We start from the raw sequence: 13,320 nt of genomic DNA, 5'->3' as shown, positions 1-13,320 counted from the left end.
AATTTTCAGTATGCAGATAAAAGCTTCAATGGATATTCATTATCAACTTTTAACTGTGGGAATCTCTTTAAGTTTCACCGGTTTTAGCTGTGATATATAAAATGAATAGAAATTAGAAACTTTACTTTTATATTTGTGGTTCGTATGATATTAAAAACCTTTATAAAACTTATGCTTGTGATTGAATATTCTCGTTTTCATTTTGAAATTATCGGTATGAACTAATCGGTACACCTCAAATAAAAAACTAAATCGTTTTACTGAAAAGTTCGCCATAATCTTATAAACGTGAATATGCATTAATTTTTACTTTTATCCTCGGATTTATGGATACTTTAAAAGTTTCTGATTATTAATCTAATAATAGTTCATATATATATAAGAAGAAATTCTTGGCGTGTTCAGATGCTTACATTAGCTCCTTAACTTAAAAGCCTGTGACAAGTTAGGCTATTCTCTTTTTTTTTTGTAAGATTATTTTTAAGTTAAAAGGTTAAATATATTTCCCCTCTTATTTTATGTTATTTACATACAAACTTCTATAAAATGAAAAGCTTTCTGCAAATGCAAAAATTCAATTAAAATCCTGATTAAGTTGTAGAATCGGGGCTCCATAGTTTGGTATAATTTTCGTTCAGTTTTGTTGAAACACCGTTTCCGGTTACCATGATTATTTTTGCTTTCAATGGTATCACCTTTGGGTTACAGCAGTTTTTAATAGCCATTATGTGATTGTTTTTTTTCCTTTTTTGTTTTTTTCATATATATTGGTTTATTTTCAAATCACCAAAGTTGATAGATTTTCAAATTGCTAAGAAGGGCTCCCTGTTGTAAACTATTATCAAAAAACATCCCATGAGTAATTTACTGTTTCTTGTAACTTGACATCCTGACAAAATTTGTTTGAAAATGATCACTGATTTTTTGAAAGTGCTCTAGTTTTTTTTTTGAAGCTCTGTACTGATTACTATACATATGAGTTTATATGACTTTAAATTTAGAATTTTTGTACAGAATGGGGATGCAGGATTCAAAATATGACGTATCTACCAGATCAACATCTTTTTATTTTTAATGAGGACTTTGGTTCTATTAAATAATCTGCTATGTTTTCTAATTCAGGCTTGTAAAAATCCTGTTTTTTTTCCGGAGAAACCCTACCCACTGGGCTTTTTTTCGTTTTTTTTTCAGGGCTTTATTAAATTTGTTTAGGCTTTTATTCAGTTCTTTAAAAATTAATTTAGTTTTATTCATCATTTTTTTTATTCTTTAGTCTTATAGTAACTCTTGCTGCAACAATAAATATCATTAATTTGCGTTTATTTAGCTGCATTTTAAGAAAATAATTTGAAACTGTATGTAACAAGAATTACAGGTGTGGGAAACTAATAGTTAAAAAATATTTTTATGAATTATTATCTTATTTCATTGAGTTAGGATTCTAAAAGCATTATGTATTATATCTTGTAATAGCAACAGCTTCAATTGTATTGTGAATTAGTGTCTCAAATTTTTTTGATAATACATTAGTACATTATTTGTGATTTCTAATTATACATGTTTTTATAATGGTTAGATAATTTAAGGCACAGTAGACTAAAGTAATGGTAAATATTTCAATACATGAAGTTTATATTTTATTGTTATAAAATGCACTAATAAAAGAACCCATTTCAGTTTTTCCTGCACAAAATCATTACACTGCTCTAATTTCTTTTTGAACCTTTGTGTTTTAGAATAAAATTAATATTTTCATTTTCCATTACTGGGTTTTCAATAATTAATCTGGAATGGTTTTTTAGAAATTTTTTTAAAGTCAGGCAGAATTTTGACTCTTTTTATGATGAATACCTAAGGCAAAAACATATGCCACGATTGTGACCAATTTTCTCGTGGTTTGCTTTCATGTATATTTTGCATATCTGTATACATATAGCTTTTTATTAAAATTCCGTTTATTTCTGTATTAACCATTATTGTAATAAATTAAGCATCAATAATAGTTTGACCCTTCAAAATGGAATATTACCCTAAAATAAGATTTTTTTGCAACCTGCTATATATTGAAAAAATCTACTCATTAATTGTTAATTTAATTTTTATTGTTTTCCTGCATGATTATATTTTTGGGTCTTGAAAATTTCTTTCCTCTTTTTTCAGATGACAGAGAAAGGTTAAAATGAGAAGGTTGATTCCTTTACTTTTGGTCAAAAATGTTTTTCATGGCAAAACATTGTCCGACCATTCACTGTACAGTATATTTTCAAAACTTATTATTTCTTACCCATCACATTATCCCAGTCACCAGACATATTTCACATCATCTACATTAAACAAAGCAAAAGGAGGTGAAAAAGTAAGTAAACAGACTGTCAAAAAATCTGAAACCTAGAAAACTTCAATAGAAATAAAAATGCTTAAAATATTGTGTAAGATATAATGTTTGAAGGCATTTTTTACAGTTCAAACATTAAAAAAAAGTTAGTGAGCAGCCTGTCATAAAGTCTGCAATCTAACAAATTTTAATAGAAATTGCTTAGAAATATTAAAAAAAAAAAAGAAATGTAATGTAGCCAAAAAGCATTTTTATTTTTTATTTATTTTGAAAAGAGAATAATAATATTTTATCTTGTGTGCAAATGTTTTTGTGTGAAGAGATTTCTAAAATTTATGCTAAATATAATTTGTAATGCAATGCCAAAGTTGTTAGTCACCTTTTGTCAATTTAGTTGACAGGGTTCGATCCTCGCCGGCCGAAGACTCCCCGTGTAGTAAATGGTGACTGATGCACGTTAATTCTGTCGAGTCTCAAAGTCCTCCATGTTCCCACAACAAATCAATACCTCTGGGGGTACTGATCCAGGAGTTTCCTTGTCTTCTGGATTGGTTCAAAATTACAAGGCTACGGAGTTGAACGTAAGTAGTCGTAAACCCATGAAATTGGGTCGGCTGTTCAACGACGGTTATAAAATAAAATATAAAATAAAATTTAGTTGACAAGTTTTTTAAATAAATAGAAATGTAATAATAAAATAATTTGAGATTATTAATTAAATTTTGTTTGCCTATTAAAGTATGTTATAAATTTAGCATGCGTAAATTCACCGGACTTCTATGATCAGAATATTCGTATATAATTTTTGAAAATTTTCCATGAAATTTTATGGAGAAAAAATAACAAAAGAAAAGGCTGTTTATTAAATTGCTATTTCTTGTTAATATTTCTCAGTTATTTTTGACAATTCCATGGTTTGCTTTTACTCATGATCTCTTTATTTTAAATGGAGCAATTTTCCAATTTCATTTTCCAGTGAACGAAGAAGAATATATACCTTTCATATTCATGTAACAAAAAATTGATAAATTTTAATAGTTTTATAAAATAGTAAATTTAAAAAATGTGCACTCTTGTTACTTGAAAAAGACATGAGGCATTTAAAATTTTGCATTAATAATTATATTATCTAAACTGTATAATTAACTTTTATTTTAAATAACTTCAAGAAAAGAAGGTCAACAGATTAAATAACATCCATAAAAAAGTTTTAAATCCAAGCACATTTTTTATTATGAAAAATTTCTGTTTAATCTTGAATTCCCTTTTGAAGATTTGATAAGAAATTTACAAATCACATTATGAGTATAAATAAGTTTATATTATTTTATTTGTTTCATTTTAAAAAGAAAAAATTATTTCTAGAATTAGCAGCAAATAAACTCTTTTTTTAAAAAACAATTTTATCATTTTTATAAAATATTTCACCTCAATTTATAAAATAAAAAACAGACTTTTCATAGACATGTCTGATCAATTTTTAGATTTTCCAAACTTTTTTTTACACCCTGTAGACTGATTAAAATTCATCGTTTTCAGAAAGCTAAAAATGTTATTCAGTTCAAACCTAAATCAAAACAGACTGTTGTGGAATTATGGAAAGGAGTTACACCCCTCGACATTGCTGATGTTACTCAAAGAGATATAGGTAAGAATTATTGATACTGTATCCATAGTTCATTGTCTGAAATCATAGGTGGTCTACTAGTCCGGTTTTGGTTCCCAGAAGTATTTCACTCAGATTATACTTAGTGTTCTCTATTGTTCAATAAAAAGCAGCTTACACTGTACTGTACAGTTTATTTTACAATTCTAATATGTACACTTCTTGTTTTAAATTACAAGTAACTCTGAGAAGCATTTATAGTGTAAGCAATTATCTTTAAGAATACAAAATTCTCAACCTAACATACCAAAATATATCAAAACAAAATAACACCATACAGTTTATTTTACAATTTTAATTTGTACACTCCTTGTTTTAAATTACAAAGTAACTTTCAAAAGCCTTTGTAGTGTAATCAATTCTCCTTAAGAATAGAAAATTCTCAACCTTAACATATCAAAATATAATCAAAACAAAGACAATAATATGGTAGAGTATTAATCTGACAGCCGCACAAAGATAATCCTCAAAAGTGAATGCCCTTTAACAAGTAGACATGCTAACAAAAAAGGTTAATATAAATTATATTAAATGTACAAAGCGAAACTGTTTTCTTCTCAATATTCATTTTCAAAATTTTACGCATAATTTGAAGTTGATTACCAACATAAATATTTCGTCTTATTAATTTATTTGCTTTTTATTTTTAGACGATGTATTTGAAGCTATTTCTTACCTTGAAACTTATGAGCTCTATCAGGAGGTTGATTCAGGTAAATAACATTTCTTTTCAAAAACTATTAAAGTGTTATAATTTATTATCATTTACTTATTAAAACTAGAAAGAACGAATGTTTTCAAATTCCCATTTAACATAGCTTCTACTCAACTCTTCAAGCAAACTGTTATTGAAGGAATGGATATTTCAATTACTGGCATGTCTTGTAGTTCATGGGGAAAAACTTATTAAACTGTGCAGACCTAAACCCAATGTCTTAACTTTCGAATTATTTTTTAAAAAAAAACTTTTTAAATAACTAAAAGAAAAACCTATGTGACTTATTTTTTCAACATATTGTTTTGCTACCTCTGTCAAAATAAGTTTTAGGCTTATTTGTATTAAAAAATTTATAAGATTAATTATTAGCAAACGAATAGATTCATTAATAAAAATAAATTGTTAATTTTTAAAATGCAATTCAATTGAAAATACAAGTTTTGATAATATACTTCATTAAGAAGCTAATTTTCTTTGATTTGCAAAATTTTAAAGTAAAGAAATTGTTGCAGCGAAATGATACAGTTAAAAGTTTTAAATTGTGAATTATTATTATCATTAAGGATCAAATTTCAGTTAACTATTTACAGCAAACTTTGCAATAATATTCCATTTACTTTCTGTCTTGAACATTAAAATAAGACTCAAAATTAACAATGGACAGCCACTAAAGTTTGACTCAGATCAGCATAAAATAATTATTAGTGGTCTCTTGAATCAGTGATCAATGTAAAGGAATGGCACAGTATATTTCTTATTATAAGCCGATAATTTTTTTGGAAAATTTTCAAAATCTAAAGTTGGGAGATCGGTTTGTAATCAGATCCCCTAATTAAAAAAAATTCCAGGAGGTTATCGCCAAAAGAAATGTTTCTACTTTTGCTGAGCATTAGCCATAATCAGTAAATATTGCAAAACTTACAAACAAAGCATAAAAATAATAATTGAAAACGGACTGCCTAAATATAAAAATTGAAAAAGAAATGCATAAAAAAATGTGAAAAGGATATTTTTTTTAAAGTTTTCTAATTACGAATTTGGAAGGTCCATGCTTCTTTTACCCACTGTGCAACCGTTACTAGATTTACCATTTTTATTTCCAAGCATAGTATGCCTCGTTTTTCTTCATGTCTGCTTATGTAGGAGTTTTCAATTTTGCATGAATTTCTGAATAAAAAGCGTACTCTTCGGCTTATGCCTAGAAGGGCTTTTATTTGGAAATATATTGTTATATATGGTAAGCTATTTTGATTTTTTGGTTTCTAATTTCTTATTTTGGTCTGTGTTGTTTCAAAATACATTATTGTCTTAATTGTGAACATTTCACATTCTTATCATTATTATTTTTCATTTTAGTTCAGTAAACAAGCCAGGGAAAATGTGTCTGGTTTACATTATAGTTATATTTTTGAGTTATAGGTTTTATACACCAGTGACTAAATTTCCTTAATTTGTACCTTTGTTTTGTATTTTAATCAAAATGTTAAGTTTTCTAGATAAACTAAGCATTAAACTAAAAGTGATTCCAGTATTTATCGTTAAATTAATAACAATTTAAGCAAGCATTATAAAGTTGAACAATATTTAATTTTTTTTTGTCATTAATTTCAGCACCCTATAAACTGTTGCAGCTAGATTTATTTGTCTGTTTTTTTTTGTTTTTTTTTTTGTTTTTTTTTTTTTTTTAGTTGTTGCAAATGATTTTAATNTTTTTTTTTTTTTTTTTTTGTAGTTGTTGCAAATGATTTTAATTTCTGAATGTATATTTCAATAGTTTAATTACATAATCAGCTGAACTACACTTTTGTCAGGGTATTACGCAGTGTCAAGTTAAGGTAAAGTGAAGTAAAGTGTACTTATTTAATGTAGAAAATTCTTTAAACAAAATATCAGGAATGACCATTTGCTAATTTTTTCAGAGATAACAGATTTTGCCACTATAACTGCTATAGCAAAACGATTAGGCTTTAGAGTCCAGCTTGTAAAACCACCTGGATCAGTTGCTGAAGAGAAGAAAAATAAAGATGTAACCAAAAGGTATTTGTTTTTCTATTAGATTATAAATTTTCTTTAATTCTTGCTCTGCCAAACTTAAGCTGATAACCAGATCCTTTTTAAATAAGATTAAAAAACCAGTGCTTTATTTTCTTGTACCTAAGCAATGCATCTACAAAATACTACCTCCACAACTCACATTTGCATCAATATTACTTAAATATAAATATATATATACGTTTCAAGCATTTTTCCTGAGAAACTGCCACGCCCTTGTGGCAAAATTTTTCGAGCTACCTGCAAAAAAAAAAAAATAAATAATTATAGCACTAATATCTTTTTGCAAGGTACTTTTAATAGTAACAAACATATATGTTGCTAATTTGAAATAACAAAAGAGCTGTGTTTACCAAGAAAAAACTATAATAATTTTTTTTTTTAATTGAGCATGTAATAATTTTTTCTTCTAATATTATGGTTGATATTAGTGCATTTTGTTGGGGGGGGTTTGTTTCATTTNTTTGGGGGGGGGGGAGGAACACACAAATTATTTCCTTCTTTGCATTTTGTAAATAATCATCACAACAAAAAATAATTAAAAATCATGAAATCAGTAGTAGTAATTGCCAAAAAAAAGGATCAACGACAAAATCACACAAATCAGACTCCTCAAATTTCGTTTCAAGACTAGGTTGTTGTATTAAATAATATTGTATAAGAAATATCAGACTTAATAACTATGGAGAAATCAGTAGCAATAACTGCCCAAAATTTGATAGAATTACTGCCTTAAAAAGTAAATACTCAAATGCACGAATAAAATTTTCCATATTGTTTGAAATATATCGGGATATTTAAAAACCATGTCAAAATCAATATCAATAATTGCCAAAAATACAATTGAAACATTACATCGATTTATGACACTATCGGCATAAATTGAGGTCTTCCAAAAAGTGATTATCTAAATGCATGATACAAATATTATGTGTGAATTTCTGTGGAGAAGAAAAGTAAAATTGTTTGCTTTTCAGAAGAAAAATCTTTCTGCAAGAACTCTGAAATGTTCTGCCCTATCGCTGCGATTCTGCCACAGGGCGTCACACATGATCAGACTCTCGTGTGATTTGTCTTTGTATGAAAGCTTTATTTCGAGTGCTTGAAACGTACATACTTTATCTACCTTAAGTAATTTTGGAGAAATGAAGTTTTTTCACTCATAAGTAGTGCAAAATTAATTCTTGTCGAGTTAACTAATTGATAAAAATAACTTGATTTATTTTGTATATCTCACTAATCTGTGTCTGTTGCGACTTTCTTGCGTAAGTATGGGTTTGTGATTTACTTATTTTTACTGACAAGAGGATAGGGACAGTCCGAAATTGTCAAAAACATGATTACAGAAATTTACCACTTCCTGAATTTTAGATTTGACTCTTAATTTATTTGCTGATCTTTTCATCACAAATCATCCTTTTTTGAATCATTAATTATTATTTAATTATTAATAATCATTAAAATCATTTTTTAGGTTCTAATAAGTGGCAGCTAAATAATTGTGTTGCATACAGGGCATTTTATTCTCACATTTTGAAATGCCTGTATTTTTTTACACAATAAAAATACAAGTAATAAAATATTTAATGCATTCTGTACCTTTTTAGTTATATTATTCTGAGAAATTTTTTAACTGAGTCAGTATTTTTTTCCCCTTATAATTAATCAAGTTTTAATTTTTATGTTGCTAGTCAAATGTTAAATAATGACGCATATCGTACCACGTCAAGAAAAGTGTCATGACTCTAAAATGCAGCATTTGAGAAAAATCTGATAACCTTTACAAATAAGATAACCTTTATTCTGAATTTGACTCAAACTAACACAACTGCTCTCAGCTGGATAAATTGCGAGTTAGAAATGTGTCACTTTTTGAGCTTGATGGGGCACTTCATACATATTTTTTATTGACATAACCTCAAAATTACTGTTTTTTGACTTGTGTCACTTTTCTTGCAAGGATGCTATATATTATAAGCTTGACGAATAAAAATTTGGTTTGTTGATTGTAACAGACATGAATTCTAAATTCAGGCCACCTCCTCATCCTGAAGATTTAGTGAAGCGACCTCCTGTGGTAGCTATAATGGGTCACGTAGATCACGGTAAAACTACTCTACTAGATTCACTCCGCCATTCCTCCATTGTTTCTAAAGAGTTTGGTGGAATCACTCAACATATTGGTGCATTCACAGGTATATATTTTCTTTTAAAACATTTTATGGTACTTGGTATTTATAATCATTTCTGAATTGAAAAAACTTCTAGTTAATTTCAATACATAAACTTATAAAAATACTTATAAAAATAATTATTTTGCTTAATAGATAATTAATTTGCTTCTAATTTGCTTGCTAATTTGATATTTAGTTTATTTAAAACTACTGTTGCAATAATTAATTTAATTTGCTTCTAATTTGCTTGCTAATTTGATATTTAGTTTATTTAAAACTACTGTTTATATTTAAAAGCCATTCTTTCTTTTAACAGTTGATCTACCTGGGGGCAGGATAACCTTTTTAGATACGCCAGGGCATGCTGCTTTTAAGACAATGAGAGCCAGAGGTGCTCGAGTCACAGACTTTGTTATACTTGTTGTTGCTGCAGATGATGGCATAATGGAACAAACTATAGAATCTATTAGATATGCCCGTGAAGCAAATGGTAACTTTGTATGAATATGTTTCCTAACAAAATTTTGTGTTTATTTTATGTTATCATAGGAATGGATGTCAAATAATGTGTCTTATCTGAATCTTTTATATGCATTGCGACTGCATATATAATTTTTATATGCAATCAACACTTAATATAATGGTCAGAACAGAAATGGTGAAAGTATTTACTTATATTTTGGACTTATTTTTTGAAAAAACATGTTTTGACAAATCCACAGTTTTTCTCTCAATAAAGTCCAAGTATTATTTAAAATAGTACATAAAAGTTAAAAATTAACATCTCTTAATATTGCGCATAAACTTTAGCCAGTCATTCAGTTCTTTTTCAAGATTTTGAAATTTAACTTCTCAAGAAATTAGAACATGTCTTGAAATATGTCATGAAATTAGAACCCTTTGTTCTTCTGCTTTTAGAATTACATCTGGACTTTTAATTAATGTAAATAAAGTGCTTGTTGATCTTGAATAATTTGAATAATTTAGTAATTTATGATTTTCATGTTATATATATATATNAGGATAAAAAAAATGAAGAAAATTAAGAACACTAAAAAGTTTTATTTAATACTGATAAGCTGCAAGTATGTAGAACTCATAAAATAAGTTAAAAACATAGAGGAAACATTGAAAAAATTAAAGATTAATGAAAATAAAAGTAGAAAAAGAATTTTTTTTTAACAAATTTTTTTTCTTCTATTCTTTTCATTAATCTTTAATTTTTTCCATGTTTTCTCTATGTTTTTATTGTACATTACAGAACCTGTTATCCGGAAATCAGAAAACCGGAAAACCAAAAAACCGGAACAAAATTCCATAAATTTTTCCCACAATTTTTTTTAAGAAAAAAAATTTTTTTTTTTCCTCATAAGATTTTAGGATTTTTCTTTCTTTTTTGAAAGATGTTTACCTTACCATCATTTTGGAAATAATCATTAGTGTATTACTTCGTTTTTATTCTTTTTAAGATTATTTCCAAATATTTTTTTTTTTTTTTTTAGTTGGGTTTAACAATAAAAAAATGGCTTTTTGCAGCGATTCAGAAAACTGGAAAAATCAGTTATCCGGAATAGCGATGGCCCCGATCGTTCCGGATAATTAGTTCCCTACTGTATATATATATAAGTTCAAAATGAAGATAAAACAAAGGAAAATTACAGACATGTGATAATAGGGGGAAAAATAATAATAAAAAAAATAACAAACAACTGGGGGGAAAAAATAATCTAAAATAAAAAGATGAAATTTTTTAAAAAAATCAAGAAAATAAAAGATGTAATCTTTTCATCAGCCCACACGATTATATCCCCCAAAAAGAGTGCTTACTAATATTGTATCAATATAGCCAAAGCAGATATATTGCAGAGCAGATATATTGTGTGGGCTGATGAAAAGATTATATCTATTATTTTTCGGATTTTTTAAAAAAAAATTGTGATTTTTTTTCCCCGGATTATTCCCCCCCCCCCAGTTGTTTGTTATTTTTTTTATCATTATTTTTCTTTTCCCCCCTTTTTTATATGTTTGTAATTTTCCTTTGTTTTATCTTCATTTTGAATTTATTTTATGAATTCTATTTACTTGCAGCTTATGCGCAACAAATGAAACTTATTGTTTTTCTTAATTTTCTTCGTGTTTTTTTGTATTTATTTATTTTGCTCTCTCTATATATATTTATATACATATAATTTATTTATTAGCATATATTTATATATTAGATATTTATTAATAATGGATATTTTAATTAAAAATCTTTGAAACTAGAGATGAAGGAATGAAACAAACAGTATATCTATTATAAAAGATGTAAAATTTTATGCAGAAATTTTAGAATTTAGATTTACGTTGTACTCTGTACAGATGTCAATTTTACAGATGTCAATTACTCTGTCAATTTTATGCAGAAATTTTAGAATTTAGATTTACGTTGTACTCTGTACAGAATACTTGAAAGGACTACAAATGCAGTAGATCTGTGATATTTCAGTCCCACTAAAACATGTTGTTTGATAGAATACATGGCTTAGACCTCCTAATCTGGAATGACAATCATATGTGGCATGAGAGGTGAGATAGCATAAGTCCGAATTGGGCTCATTTACTGGAAAAGGTATTACCTAGACCGGCTCCTGCTCATGATAAAATTTTCATGAACTTTTTTACTGTTTTTTTTAAATGTTTGTTTTAGTTTTTAAGTATAAAAAATGTAAAATTTAATAGGTATAAAAAAAGTACAGTGATCTGTTACTTCTGTTCAGAGCTTTTGATTTGGGAGATTAATACTAATTGTCAAATGACTTTTATGTTTGATTTTCTTTTTGCGAAATCGTAAAATTTTGCCTTTGTCCAGATACTTTACTCAGATACTCAGGCTTTAAATGATCCCGGCTGGTATTAAATTTTTTCAATCTTAAACCTTCAGAAGCAATCCTATTAAAATTGCTGAAAAAACTCCTACTTCTATAACTTGTTCTTTTAACAACTTTTTTATTTGCTTTCATATTTATTTCTTACTTTAATGAATATAATTTATTAATTTAAGAACTTTTATTGTAACACTGGCATTATCTATTTCAAGAGCTTTAAATCTCCTTAGCAAAAAAATTTAGAAGTCTGAAAATTTTTTTTTATTCATCTTAAGAATTGTAATTATCTTGAATAAATACTTTTAAGATTGCTGGATAAAGCTCCTACTTCTATAACTCGTTCTTTTAACAACTTTTCTATTTTAAAAAATGGCTACTTCTTAAAATACTCAGCTTAGTTCAATAAAATATTCTTAAAATTTTAAAACTTAAGTCAGATAATATAAATGTAGATTTTTTTATAGTTATTTTTTATAAAAATATGATTTAATTGTTTGCATTATTGTTTTAAAAGTTAACTTTTTTGAATAGCAAAATTTAATATTAAAGATTCATTTTCATTTGAAACTTTATAAAAATTTGTGCTTGTATACTCTTGTTATACTTCTTTTTGATAAAATTAGTAACAAAAGAAATATTCTCCAGTTCTATAATTTATTCAGTAAAGCGTAGATTATCAGACATCTTTTATTTGATGACATAGTTGCTCACTTTTACACTTTTTGCAACAGAATTTTCTTGTGATAGAAAAAGAAAACTGTTTGCTCTCAAATTTGATTCTTACTTTAATGAATAGAATTTATTAATTTAAGAACTCTTATTGTAATACTGGCATTATCTGCATTTAGTAAAAAGTAGCTTATTAGACATGTTTTATTTGATGACATAGATGCTAACTTTTACACTTTTTTCAACAGAATTTTCTTGTGATAGAAAATAAAAACTGTTTGCTTTTATATTTGATTCTTACTTAAGGAATATAATTTATTAATTTAAGAATATGATATGCTTTTTTTATTTTATTTTCTAATATGTTTCTTCACATAAATGTAATAAGTTTTTTTATTATCTGAGATTAAAAAAGAAAGAAAAAATTAACACTTTTGAAATTTCTTTTGTGTGCTAAATCTGTTTATATCATTATTGTATTTTCTGGTTCTTATACGCTTTTCTATTGATATTTTAGTGCCAATTATTGTTGCAGTTAATAAAATTGACAAAGCCAACCACGATGTGGTAAGTATTGTTTTGCTATTTTTATTTAATTGCTAAAATTAGGGATGTAAGTAAATCTCTCTCAATAATCATAAAAAGCATTCTGATTGAAACCTCTTTGTAAAAAAGTTTTTTTTTGTTGCAGCAAATGGTTATTGCTGTACTTTTCCTTATCGGTACAGCAATAACAATTTATTACTGAAATAGTAATATTTTCTGTGCTTTATTTAATTTTTAAATTTTTTTATTCAGACTAAATTTCTAATACCAATTGACTGCATTACCATATTTTA

At 26.7% G+C, this 13,320-nt stretch overlaps 1 protein-coding gene across 2 annotated transcripts in view; it reads left to right on the top strand.

Annotated features, from left to right (window-relative positions):
• The first annotated feature begins 14 nt into the window (after positions 1 to 14).
• Positions 15 to 13,320, top strand: part of LOC107455589 (mitochondrial translation initiation factor 2) — a 38,654-nt gene continuing 25,348 nt past the window's right edge. The window contains exons 1-8 of one of the 2 annotated variants that reach the window (XM_043053340.2): positions 15 to 138; positions 2,161 to 2,356; positions 3,875 to 3,983; positions 4,652 to 4,714; positions 6,639 to 6,756; positions 8,806 to 8,966; positions 9,262 to 9,435; positions 12,999 to 13,048. In XM_043053340.2, the coding sequence (XP_042909274.1) occupies positions 2,180 to 2,356; positions 3,875 to 3,983; positions 4,652 to 4,714; positions 6,639 to 6,756; positions 8,806 to 8,966; positions 9,262 to 9,435; positions 12,999 to 13,048 (852 nt within the window). In that variant the 5' untranslated portion in view covers positions 15 to 138; positions 2,161 to 2,179. The remainder of the gene's footprint in view (positions 139 to 2,160; positions 2,357 to 3,874; positions 3,984 to 4,651; positions 4,715 to 6,638; positions 6,757 to 8,805; positions 8,967 to 9,261; positions 9,436 to 12,998; positions 13,049 to 13,320) is intronic. The other variant, XM_071183024.1, reaches the window with a different exon arrangement.

The sequence above is a fragment of the Parasteatoda tepidariorum genome, chromosome 7 (genome assembly GCF_043381705.1).
Source record: "Parasteatoda tepidariorum isolate YZ-2023 chromosome 7, CAS_Ptep_4.0, whole genome shotgun sequence".
NCBI classification, from domain to species: Eukaryota; Metazoa; Arthropoda; class Arachnida; order Araneae; family Theridiidae; genus Parasteatoda; species Parasteatoda tepidariorum.
This window is presented reverse-complemented; position numbering and strand designations above follow the sequence as displayed.